The sequence below is a fragment of the Balaenoptera musculus genome, chromosome 9 (assembly GCF_009873245.2).
Source record: "Balaenoptera musculus isolate JJ_BM4_2016_0621 chromosome 9, mBalMus1.pri.v3, whole genome shotgun sequence".
In the NCBI taxonomy this organism is placed as follows: Eukaryota; Metazoa; Chordata; class Mammalia; order Artiodactyla; family Balaenopteridae; genus Balaenoptera; species Balaenoptera musculus.
In genome coordinates this window covers 98,649,651-98,661,782 of record NC_045793.1, presented here as the reverse complement: position 1 = coordinate 98,661,782, position 12,132 = coordinate 98,649,651, and the positions used below count along the sequence as shown (strand labels likewise).

The 12,132-nt window shown below is 57.6% G+C and overlaps 1 protein-coding gene across 1 annotated transcript; it reads left to right on the top strand.

Annotated features, from left to right (window-relative positions):
• The first annotated feature begins 8,906 nt into the window (after positions 1-8,906).
• LOC118900568 (whey acidic protein-like) lies at positions 8,907-10,292 on the top strand. Its single transcript, XM_036862964.1, has 4 exons — positions 8,907-8,988; positions 9,504-9,644; positions 10,020-10,178; positions 10,285-10,292. The coding sequence occupies exons 1-4, from the start codon at positions 8,907-8,909 to the stop codon at positions 10,290-10,292; spliced, it is 390 nt and encodes a 129-aa protein (XP_036718859.1).
• The last annotated feature ends 1,840 nt before the right edge of the window (positions 10,293-12,132 follow it).

The window sequence follows — 12,132 nt, the reverse complement described above, 5'->3', positions numbered from 1 at the left end:
CTAAAACCCCTGGCACCTCTAGCCTGGCCTGATTCCAGCAAAGGTCAGGTCTGTCACTGGCCCTTGCTGACGGGCACTTGTGTCAGAGAAGAGTATCATAGTCAGCTTGGGCTATCATATCTGAATACCACAGAGTGGGCAGCTGGAAGTCCAAGGTCAGGGTTCCAATGAGGGCTTCGTCCTGGCTTGCAGGCTGCCGTCCTCTCACTGGGTCCTCATGTGGCCTTTCCTCTGTGCATGTGCATGGAGAGAGAGAGAAAGAGAAAGAGGGTATCTCTCCTCTTCTTATAGGGCACCAGTCCTATGGGATCAGGGCCTCACCTTAGGACCTCATTTAACCCTAATTATGTCCTTAAAGGCCCCGCCTCCAAGTACCCTCACACTGGGGATTCAGGCTTCAACATATGGATTGGGGGCACAAACACTGAGTCCACGAGAAGGAGGTTCCTTAGCTGCAATCATTCCAGCAGGGGAGTCACACACTCAGGGTACCTTCTTCCCCTTGCCTGAAATATAGGACAAAAGTACAACAGCCGGGACTTCCCTGGTGGCGCAGTGGTTAAGGATCCGTCTGCCAATGCAGGGGACACAGGTTCGAGCTCTGGTCCAGGAAGATCCCACATGCCGCGGAGCAACTAAGCCCGTGTGCCACAACTACTGAAGCCCGTGCGCCTAGAGCCTGTGCTCCGCAACGAAGAGTAGCCCCCACTCGCCGCAACTAGAGAAAGCCCACACGCAGCAACAAAGACCCAACACAGCCAAAAGTAAATAAATAAAATAAATAAATTTTTTAAAACAGACAACAGCCGTTGTCACCACAAGAGCTTGAGCCCAGGTGTTGTTCCACACCTGATGCATTCAGAGCCTTTTTTAACCACCAGAGTCAGAAACCCACTTGGACAAGATTAAGCACTAGGTGGGCTGGCCGGGGGGCACCTGGGACCCCTGCCCCTGCTCTCCCGACTCCCTCCCCGTGCTGCAGGGGGACCCAGGCACGGACGTCCATCCTGGGAGCCTACCGCTAAGACAGAAATCTCCAGATCGAAAAGGCCTGGCAGCCGGCCCCACCATCACCACCCTTGTGTGCCAGGGACCAGGAGCGGCTACCAGGAGTGGGGAGAGCCCTGCCCCACAAACACCCTTCCAGAGAGGAACCTCGGGACCCCACACGACGGTCTCCACGGGGTTTCACTTTGTAGAGAGCATCAGCCGTCCCTGTGTCTGCATAGCGCCGAGCTCCCCAGCAGGGTGCTCTGTGCTGCACGCGTTTGGTGTGAATTCTCAAGAGGTATATTCTCTACTCTGTTCTAGGCCACAGTTTGAGATGGTTTTCTTTGCCATGTTCTGTGGGTGGGGGAGTTTGATTTCTAGATCTTTGAGTCCTTAGAGCACCATCTTGGGCACATCCTGGGTTTTGTCTCCTGCTGGCTGTGTTCAATATCAAGTTCAGCTGGCAGGGCAAAGGCCACTCACAGCTGAGCCTTCTTGGGGCCCTTCCTTCACCTAACTCAGCTCCTTATCATTTGTTGCTACCCGGTGAGGTTTGCTTCCTGTTCTCCATTCAGGACTTTTGTCATTGTCCTCACAAGGAGGCTCAGCCGGGACACCTAGGGGGAGTCCCCTCCCCTGGAAGGTGCTGCTCTTGCTGTTTCCATTCCGCCCACCCCTCTTCCACCTGGAGCTCTGCATCCTTCTCCCCAACCAGTCCCCCAAATGTGGTGTGTTGGGGCTCAGCCAGGAACCCCTCCCTGCACTCCTTCCCTGCAAACCCCATGCATTTCCCATAAGCTGACAGCGCCCCTGATGCTCCGGACACTTCTGGCCTCTGGCTTGCTGTGTATCCGGGTCCCCGGTGGGTCTGCCTCCAGAGCGCATGGATGTCCCCCACCGCGCAGCGCCCCGCCTCACCCCTGCTGCTGCAGAAGCCACCTGGCCTCCCCCCTCACCCTGCCCACCCCACTCTGTTCTCCACACAGCAGCCCAGGAGGTCTTGCTAAACACGCACCAGACCCTCCTCTGCTCAGGCCCTTCATTTATTCCCATCACACTTTGGACGAAAGTGCAAAGCCCTTTTCCTGGACCATCGAGACGTGGGGTCTCTGTCTCTGCTGCTGTCCCCTCGGTCCCCATGCTCCCACCGTTCCAGCCCCTCCAGACACTCCCCACTCTTGGCCTCAGTCCCCTTCTCCCAGACTGGACAGGCCCGAATTAGCCCCGGTCTGGCCCCGTGCCTGTACTCTCCACTGCACTGCTTGCGCTCGTGGACGAATGGTAACGGAGTCCCCAGTCCCCGGTGGCCTTCCACAAAGCCCACGTCACGGATCAGCCGTGACAAAGGGACATGGCCAAAGCAAAGCTCCTGTTCACGGCTCACTTCCTAGAGCAGGAATGCAAAGGCAGCTGTCCAGGCTTACTTTGCGATCTCGGTCTTCCAATCCTGTGGACTTTGATGCTTTCAGTGAGAATTTTGACCACTATTGCTTGGCTTCCCGAGTCGCCCTTGGGAAGGGGAAGTGGATCTGAGTTGCCTCTCCACCATTACAGAAGCACAAGGCTGGCTTCTGATTCTTCAATAGGACCCAGTGAGACTGACGGCCGAATCATATAGAAAACAGACTTCTGACCCGCAGCCCGCAGCACCCAGCCCAGGAAGCCGGCCTGCTGTCTCTAGGGACAATCCAGGAAGCTAAACAATAACCCCTGCAACAATCAGACCCAAAAGGCCAGAATTTGGTTGATAACTGACAGCTTCCCTGATTTCAGTCCCTACCTCCAACTCAGGACCAACCAGAGCAAGCCGAACACGCTCCCCCAACCAATCACATGGGACGCCCCCTCCTAGTGAGGGCACCTCCAGCTTCTCCAGGCCCACAGCCCCCATCAGGGCAGCCCTGAGCCCTTTCTCCTCCAGGAAGCTGTCCCACTGCCCTGCCTGCCCTTGAGTCTCTGCCAAACCAAGTGATGGGAGCAACTCCTTCACTACAGCCAGCTCTGAACACACACCTCTGCCTTCCCCATCTGGTTGGTTTTGTTTATTTCCACACGAGAAAGCTAGATTTTATGAAAAATCTCCAATTACTCTTTTTTTTTTGGCTGCGTTGGGTCTTCATTGCTGCGTGCGAGCTGCGTGCGAGCTTTCTCTAGTTGCGGTGAGCAGGGGCTACTCTTCGTTGCAGTGCGCAGGCTTCTCATTGTCGTGGCTTCTCTTGTTGTGGAGCACGGGCTCTAGGGCGCATGGGCTTCAGTAGTTGTGGCATGTGGGCTCAGTAGTTGTGGCTCGCGGGCTCTAGAGTGCAGGCTCAGTAGTTGTGGCACACGGGCTTAGTTGCTCCGCGGCATGTGGGATCTTCCTGGACCAGGGCTCAAACCCGTGTCCCCTGCATTGGCAGGCGGATTCTTAACCACTGCGCCACCAGGGAAGTCCCTCCAATTACTTTAATGTTGAGAACAAACATAAAATTTTAAATGTCATGGAGGTGACGGGGCTGCAAGGTTGTCATGTCTGTTGGGTAAAGTGGGAGCCTCTGACCTCTGATTCCTAGCAGCAGGAATTGTGGGAAAGAGTTTTGGCCTCTTTTCTAAGCCGGCAGTGTGGTGCTGTGGGCCCTGGCCTGGCCCTGGGGATGCGACCTGCAGGCTTGTATAGGTCCACTCCTTGGTCCCTGTCCTCCCGGCAAGCCTTCCTCCCCTCTCTGAGTTGTCAGGGCCCCCATCATGAAGGAAGGGGCGTGCCTCTGGCTCCCTGGGCTTGTTGAAAAGCCCTCCCATTGTGAGCCCATTAGTGCTAATTCTCTACCCAAGGCTCGACCTGAGGCAGGACAAGCCCACCGGGTTTGGATTCAAGGGTTTATGGAGACACCACGAGGGGGGAGGCTCCACCCTGCCCTCCCTCTGATCATGGGGCTGGACCACCACTTCCTCAGCTCCAGGACACCCAGGCCCCTGGTCCCACGTCCCTTCTGCCCAGGCCTCACCCTTATCAGTAGGACAGGCAGTGGCTCTCCCGGGGTCTCCCTGCCCCTCACGGTCCCACCTCCCAGTCGGCCAGCAGAGGGCCTTTCTGAAACATACTGGCCATGCCCACCCACCCTGACACCTGGCCTGGCTCCATGCCCTCTGTGGTCCAGGTCTGCGGCCTCCCCAGCTCCCTCCCACTTGAGTGACGTGGTTATCAGACTCCCCTAGAACAGGAGTCCCCAACCCCGGGGCCGTGGACCAGTACCGGTCGGCAGCCTGTTAGGAACTGGGCCGCACAGCAGGAGGGCGATGGAGCAAATGTTCATCTGCCGCTCCCCATCGCTGGCATTACCGCCCGAACCACTCCCACCACTGCCCCCCGCCCCCCACCCCCCGTCCGTGGAAAAATTGTCTTCCACGAAACTGGTCCCTGGTGCCAAATAGGTTGGGGACCGCTGCCCTAGAAGACCCCGTTTCTTTGTGCCTGGCAGCACCGCCCATCATGGCCCCTGGACCGTCCGCACCTTCTGGCCTCTCTCAGCCTCCAGGTCCCCAGCCAGTGAGATGCCTGCACCAGTGCACACCTGGGGCCAGAGGGCTGCATTCACCGGTGTCCCTGGCCAGACGGCCAACCTGGATGAATGGATGAAGAGTGAGGACCCTGAACAGGGGCGATGCCATGGGGCGCAGCCACCAAGCCTTCCTACCAGGACCACCCGGCAGCCCCTGCAGCCCACCCTTCACCCTGGATGTCCAGCCAACCCAGCGGACCCCACGGGAGCCCGAGGGGGCCACAGTGCTGTTGGATCATGAGGGAAGGGGCAGGGCTCCCTGACAGCCCCACACCCAGGAGCCCTGAACAAGAGGTGCTGATAGAGCCTTGAGAGACTTGGGGGAGGAAAGAACTTTCTGGAGAAGAGCAAGAGGCAGGAGAAGCAACCGCTACATGCACTGACTTGGTAAGATCAGGGTGTGGAAAAGTTCATGAGCTGTGAGAGACCCGATGAGGACAGAACTCCCACCCAGGGGCCGTGAGCGTCCCCACAGAGAGGGGCGAGCGTGTGGAATGGCGTGGTCTCCCCTACCTGGTCTTGGGCATGAGAGTTTGGAGGAAACCCCCAACCCAGCTGAGCCCACAGAACCAGTGGGGACACTATGCGCTTAGCCCACCATGTAACTGATGCTCCGGGAGATCACAGCTGAGCCTCAGTTTCCCCATCCATCCTGGCACACAGCAGCTGTGCAGAGAGAAAAGGCCTGCAGGTCTTGGAAGAAGATGGGCTGGGGCCAGGCCAGAGGGGCCAGTGAACACCCCCAGGGCCCAAGAACCCCACGTCCCTGCCCCGGGGCTGGTGAGCCCAGGGAACATCATTCCTGGAAACTCCTGGTTCTCCGTCTAGCCCTCGGGGCCGAGCACCTGCCTGAAGGCCTGGCCCGCCAGCGCCTCTTGCTTCTCCCCCTCCCCGCAACCACACCGGGCCTGCATCCCCTCCTGGCCTGGCCTCCCCAGCCCCCAGCAGTTAGAGCTGGCCTCCACTCCCCCTCCAGATGAAAAGTGCAGTCCCAGTCTCGTGGCTGCTGTGTGAAGGGCTCTCTTAGAAGCTGAGGAAATGGGTTAATGGTGGTGGCCTGCCAGGGAAGTGACCTGGTTCCCCACCACTGACCACGGTGCTTTCCGTAAGTCTTGAGGGCATGGGAGTGCTCTGAGTGAAACGTGACTGTACCACGCCTGCAGCACAGCCCCAGTGACACGAGACTGCCTGGGGGGGACAGTCTGTGTATATATGGTGGGATGTGACAGATACACATGTGCTTACATAGGAAAAAGCCAGATGAAGGTGAACGAAGACATTAACAAGGTAGCTCCAGGACACAGATCACGTGTGATTGTCTTTTTCTTCTTTATGCTTTTCTGAATTGTGCAAGTTTTCTGCAATGTGTATCAGTTATTTTTCTAATTTAAAAACTTTGAAATTATCTTCTAAATAACCTCTGTTGAAATCTGTAGAAAGCTTTCTAGGTAAGAGGCACCTTCACTAATTTACCACCTCATGTAACCCTCGCGCCTACCCATTATGAGAGATGCTGTCGTTGCCTCCGTTTCATAGGTGGGAGAACTGAGGGGCACGTGAAGGGAAACGACCTGTCTGAGGTCACAGAGCAAATGAGACCAGAGCCCGATTCCCAAGGACAGACTCCTTCCACGATGGGTTTACCCGGGGGCCTTAAATCTTGAGCCTTCAAATCTTAGGCAAGACTTCAACGTTAGCCAATGCCCTTGTGTTGATCAAAGAATACATCCTGAGATGTAATCTGCTAACAGCCCTCACCGCCCCAAAAGTCTCAACCTAAATCACAGAGATCAGAGAATGCCAACGACAGGAATGTCCACTAACGTGCTATGCCCCGGGCGCCAAACGCTTTTGCAACAACTGGGTTCCCTAGGCAACATCCTCACCCCATCACACAGGTGAGAAACAGTAAATAGTTCAAGGTCTCAGAACTAGCAGAGCCAGGGCTGGATCCACCCAGGCATGGATTCAAACCCTCCCTCTTGACCACTTCATGGGAAGGGCATTCATGCCACACCCTGTGTGGACTTCACCCCCCAGGTTGTATAGGAAGAATTCCAGATGGCAGGGTTGGCGGGGGGGAGGGGCGGTGAGTGATAGGATCCTGCTAACATGTGAAAGCTCAGCTGGCCAGAAAGATCAGCATGGGGACTTCCCTGGTGGCGCAGCAGTTAAGAATCCGCCTACCAACGCAGAGGACACAGGTTCGAGCCCTGGTCCGGGTAGATCGCACATGCCGCGGAGCAACTAAGCCCGTGCACCACAACTACTGAAGCCCTCACACCTAGAGCCCGTGCTCCACAACAAGAGAAGCCACGACAATAAGAAGCCTCCACTCGCCACAACTAGAGAAAGCCCGCGCTCAGCAATGAAGACCCAACACAGCCATAAATAAATAAAGGAATAAATAAATTTATTAAAAAAAAAGAGAAGCCAGCAAGATGAGAAGCCCGCGCATCGCAACGAAGAGTATCCTCCACTCGCCACAACTACAGAAAACCTGCGTGCAGCAACGAAGACTCAATGCAGCCAAAGGTAAATAATTTTTTTTTTTTTAAATGAGTGAATCTGAAAATAAAAGGAAAAAAAGCGAAGAGAAAGCAGCTAGTAAGTTTTGTGCAGAATGAAATACAGGTGCCCATCCCAGTCAGGGATGTAAAGTGTACGATTTTGGTGATTCCACATAAGAGTCAAATGCTCTCCTGTTCGCATTTAAACTGGCATCGCACAATATAGAGATGAATGGTGATATTCACACTAACAATATAAACATTTAATTTTAATTTTGCTAGAGTGACATTTTTTAAAAACAAGAGAGAGACGTGGAAAAGAGGAAAACCTTTGTATTTAGTATCTTTACCAACACTTTCTTCCCACTTGTTGAACAAGGCACCCCACAAAGTATGTAGCCAGCCCTATGGTCAAGGAAGAAGGGACCAGGCCCTGTGACCCTATGACCACAGGTCCCATAGCCCAAGGGCTGTGTCCCAGGGAGCCAGAGGCTGGTGACTCAGTGTGAGGCCATGGTCCCGTGGCCTGAGTTCCTGGTGTGGTCAGCCTGGCCTCAGACCCAGCATCTGAGCCAGGAGGACCCTGAGTCCGCCCCGCCGCGGTGCAGGGGGAGGGACAGAGAACAGGGGGAGAAAGGTCAGCAGGGCCAGCCAGTGAGTGACTGTGGCCTGGCCACCCCTAACTCCTCTGAACCTCAGGACCCCGCTCTGGCCTGTGGACTGCATTCTTCTCAGGCTGCAGGAGGGGAAACAGCCAAAGGGGGAGCATCTTGTGAGCTGCCAGTGTGAAGAGGCACCAGCAGGTAGCAAGTCGCCATTGGCCAGGACTCCAGACCCCCATCCCTGAAGGCCGGCACTGGCCACCCCGGGAGGGACCTGGCCTGAGGTCCGAGAACTCTGCTGAGTGGTCCTAGGGGCTGAGACGGTGCTACATGGGGCCCGGGGTCAGGGAGAGCCAGGGGGACCTGAGCTGCCTGTCAAAGTGGCAGCGTGTTCCTAAACATCTGGAAATGCGAGTACCCAGGGAAGTACTAAAAGGGGTTCTGTGTCAAAGGTCAAGAGGCCACAGGCCAGACAGAGTACGGCCTGGACCAGGGGTGGGCATTGACCATCAGCACACGTGGTCACCCCGGGGCCGCCTTCCCTGCCCAGGCCCTCAGGGCAGAAGGATCAAGGAAGTTTCCGCAGAGAAGGAGGGGCACGTCTCCTTGGTGTTGATCCCGCTCACAGGGCACAGGCGGGCCCTTCTGGGAAGAGGCCTTCACAGTGTCCACCCTGTGTAAAAACAGCCCTGACACTGACCCTGCCCCTCCCTTTCTCGGACGCCCGACATTCTCTGCACAGAACATGCAGCCCATAAACTCAAGACGGCCTGTTCTTGCTGTAGAATGTTCAGGAAAAGACAAAAAGACACCATGGGAGAAATAAAATGCCCTCCCAGATACCCCTGCGCCTGGGCTCCTCCTCCTTCTCTGTTACCTGTGGACCATGTGCTGAACTGGACCCGTGACTCCGTCTCCCTGAAGGGCACCCCCATGAGCACGGAAAACAACGCCATGTTGTGTCGTTGTGGATTCTATTTCTTCCTTCGTCTGCCCTTCATTTTCTTAATTCTCATAGTAAACATGCATTACTTTCAAAGTGGAAAAAAATGGTCCACCTTATTAGAAATTCTTTTTTTGTTTACAAATGTGGCCCAAGGCAGCAGCTGCCCAGTCTGGGGTCTGTCCAAGCCGGAAGCCCCTTGGCCCTACTGGGGCAGCGCCAGCCGCCCGCCGTCCCCGCCATGCTCCTCCCCCCACTGCCTCCTTTAAAGGTGCCCCAGGGCCATGAGCCACCATCTGCCACCTGCCTGCCACCCGCCACCATGCGCTGTCTTGCCAGCCTGGCCCTGACCCTGCTTGCCCTGAAGGCTGCCCTCGCGCTGGCCCCGGCCCTCACCTTGCCAGGTAGGCCCAGGAGGGTCGTCCCGAACTCCCTCCCCTCCAGGTGCGCCCCTGAAACACTGCCGGACCTGGCAGTTTGGTAACTGGGACAAGAGGAGAGAATGGGGGAGGCACACCCCGTGGCGGGGGGTCAGTGACAGCAGAAGAGTGGGGTACTGCCCAAAGATGCCCGTGTGCTGGGGGACTAAAGCCACAGGGCCCAGGCCACTGTCCCAGGGTGAAAAGTGACCGGGCAGCTAACTGGGCATGGGGAGAGCCTGTCCTGGCCCCTCAGGGTCTCAACTCCACCTCCTGCAGCGCGCCTGAGGCCTTGTTTCCTAATTTTCACAGCTGACTCACACTTTTGTCAGCCGTGTCACATTTCTGGCAGATTTTTTCCTTCCTAGAAGCAGAGCGCTGGGCTGCTGGGGACCCACCTCCCGGTGGTTCTGTCCTTGCCCCACCTTGTTTTCCCCTGAGGAGCCCCAGGGGAGACGGGATCCGGCCACCCCCCACCCACCTGCCCATCCTGTGTGCAGGGCAGGCCGTGTGCCCAGAGCTCAGCTCCTCCGAGGAGGATTCCTGCACAATCTCCTGTGTCAACGATGAGAACTGTCCCCAAGGCACCAAGTGCTGCGCCAGGAGCCCCTGCAGCCGATCCTGTGTGGTGCCCCTCATAGGTAACGCCGCCATCCCTGCGCCCCAGCGGAGCCCCATCTGGAGGGAGGGAGGGACCAGCTTTGTCAAGGGTCCCCTTGAGCCGGCACTCCACACCCCGCTCTCAGTGAACCCCCCAGCGGCCCCATAAAAGCCCGGCCGTGACACTGCTTCACCTGCTGGACCCACCCGAGGCCCAGCTGAGGCTCGCCCACTTCCTCCCAACATCACCAGTGCCCAGCTCAGCGATCCACGAGGGCTGCTGTCTCCCCCCCCCCGCAGCGTTCAGGCTCCAGGCCACCAAGGCGGGGGTGAAGGTTGGGGGCCGCCGGAGACCAGCAGTGGGGCGGCCCCAGCAAGCCAGCGGGCGATGAAGGCCTGGCCTGCCTCTCCCCCAGTGCCTGTTCCAAAGGCTGGCCGCTGTCCCCGGGTGCAGGCCCCGCCGGCCCCTAAGCTCTGCTTAGAGAGAAACGAGTGCTCCAGGGATGACCAATGTATGGAGAACCAGAAGTGCTGCTTCAGCTCGTGTGCCGGGAGGTGTATGGTCCCCACCACAGGTAAGCACCCCGGAGACCCCGCCCTCAAGACACCTTCCCGAGACACTGCCTGGGGATGGCGGACTTGGCGTCTCCCTTGGCCTCCCCGACCTTCGGGCCTCCGCAGGTCCCTGAGGGCAGTACGACACAGGAGAGGGCGGCGCTCAGGCGCAGGGACCCGGGGCTGCGACAGCTGCAGGCCTCTGCAGGCACTTGACGCCGCTGGGCTAGGGTGGGTCTCAGACCAGCGGGGGCTCAGAGGAACACCTGCTTGGTGGGACTTGGTCCAGCGGGCCCACCTGCAATGCTTGTGCCTTTGCCACTTAATCTGGGGAGGAGCTCTGGGCTAGGAGCCCAGAGACATGGTTCCCGTGTAACAGTCCCTGCCAGCTGTGACCTCGCCTGCCCGCCCACGGGCGATAGTGAGGGCCCGAGACAGTAGGTGTGCAGGGCTCACTGGCCCACACACAGCATCCCTCCCTCCCCTGCCTCCACCGTGACCAGGCTCCACCTCCTCTGAGGCCTCCGCGTCCCCTGCAGAGGACTCTCTCCAGTGAGGGACATCGCTGAGAGCCCCTGGCTGCCAGGAATGACCGGTCCAAGTCCTCTCAGCCAGAATCTTCTCTCTTGGATCCAGTCAGCCCAAGATGCCTCCTACCTGCTGCTAATAAAAACCCACTCGGCTTCATGTCTGTCTGTCTGTCCTTGGCACCTGCCGGGGGGCGGCGGAGGAACGAAGCACACAGGCCTTGCCCCTGGGAGCTCCCCAGCAGGCCTGGAAGCTCCTGGAAGAGCCAGACGCTGGGAGCTGGGGGCCGTGGTGGCGTCTCTGGGCTGGGAGAGACTTGTCCACCAGGCTCTCGGTGCCGGCCCCTGGGGTCTGACCCCTTTCAGAGGTGCTGCTGAATGGGGTTCGGGAGCATGAGCAGAGCCTGCAGGGAGGGCTTGGGGCTCAGCGGCCGCCAGACCTCACTGGCCTTGACCAGCTTAGGGGACACACGGAGGGCAAGGTGTTAGAGGCTGTTCCTCCGGCAGCCTGGTTTAGAGCCTCCAGTGACGTGTGCATACCCCACCCCACACCCAATGAGTGTCTTAGAAATCATTTCAGCTCTGACAAAACCAGCCAGAGGGAAATCCCTCTGGTCCAGGGATTAGGGCTCCACGCTTCCACAGCCAAGGGCACGGCTTCAGTCCCTGGTCGGGGAACTAAGATCCCACAAGCTGTGCGGTGCAGTGCAGCCAAAAAAAAAAAAAAAAGCCACCCAGAGTTCAAGTCAAGCCCCACAATCAAGGGCTCAATCCCATAAGGCAGGGGTCCCCAACCCCCGGGCCGCAGACTGGTACCAGTTCGCAGCCTGTTAGGAACCGGGCGGCACAGCAGGAGGTGAGCGACGGGCAGGTGAGCGAAGCTTCATCTGCTGCTCCCCATCGCTCCCTGTCGCTCCCCGTCACTCCCCATCACTTGCATTACTGCCTGAACCATCCCCCCAACCGTGGTCTGTGGAAAAACTGTCTTCCACGAAACCGGTCCCTGGTGCCAAAAAGGTTGGGGACCACTGCCATAAGGATATAAATTCAGGGGTTCCCATAACCCCCACAGATTCAATAACTTGGTAGAACGACCCACAGACCTCCGAAAGCACAATACTTATGTTATAGTTCTATTATAGAGGATACAGACCAGGAACAGCCAGATGAAGAAACACACAGGGTGAGGGAGTGGGAGGGGGATACAGGAACCTCTGTCCCCGTGGGCTCAGGGTATGCCACCCTCCCAGCACATTAACCATCACCAGCCCAGAAGATCCTTGAGTTTCTGTGTCCAAAGGCTTTCTTGTGGGTTCTTTAATAAGCATTATGAGGAACTTCCCTTGTGGTCCAGTGGTTAAGACTCTATGCTCCCAATGCAGGGGGCCCAGGTTCGATCCCTGGTCAGGGAACTAGATCCCGCATGCATGCCGCAATTAAAGATCCC

Coding starts and splice junctions, on each gene's coding strand:
- LOC118900568 (XM_036862964.1), top strand. CDS start 8,907: ATGCGCTGTCTTGCCAGCCTGGCCCTGACCCTGCTTGCCCTGAAGGCT. Junction 8,989..9,503: donor CCCGGCCCTCACCTTGCCAG/GTAGGCCCAGGA, acceptor TCCTGTGTGCAG/GGCAGGCCGTGTGCCCAGAG. Junction 9,645..10,019: donor CTGTGTGGTGCCCCTCATAG/GTAACGCCGCCA, acceptor CCTCTCCCCCAG/TGCCTGTTCCAAAGGCTGGC.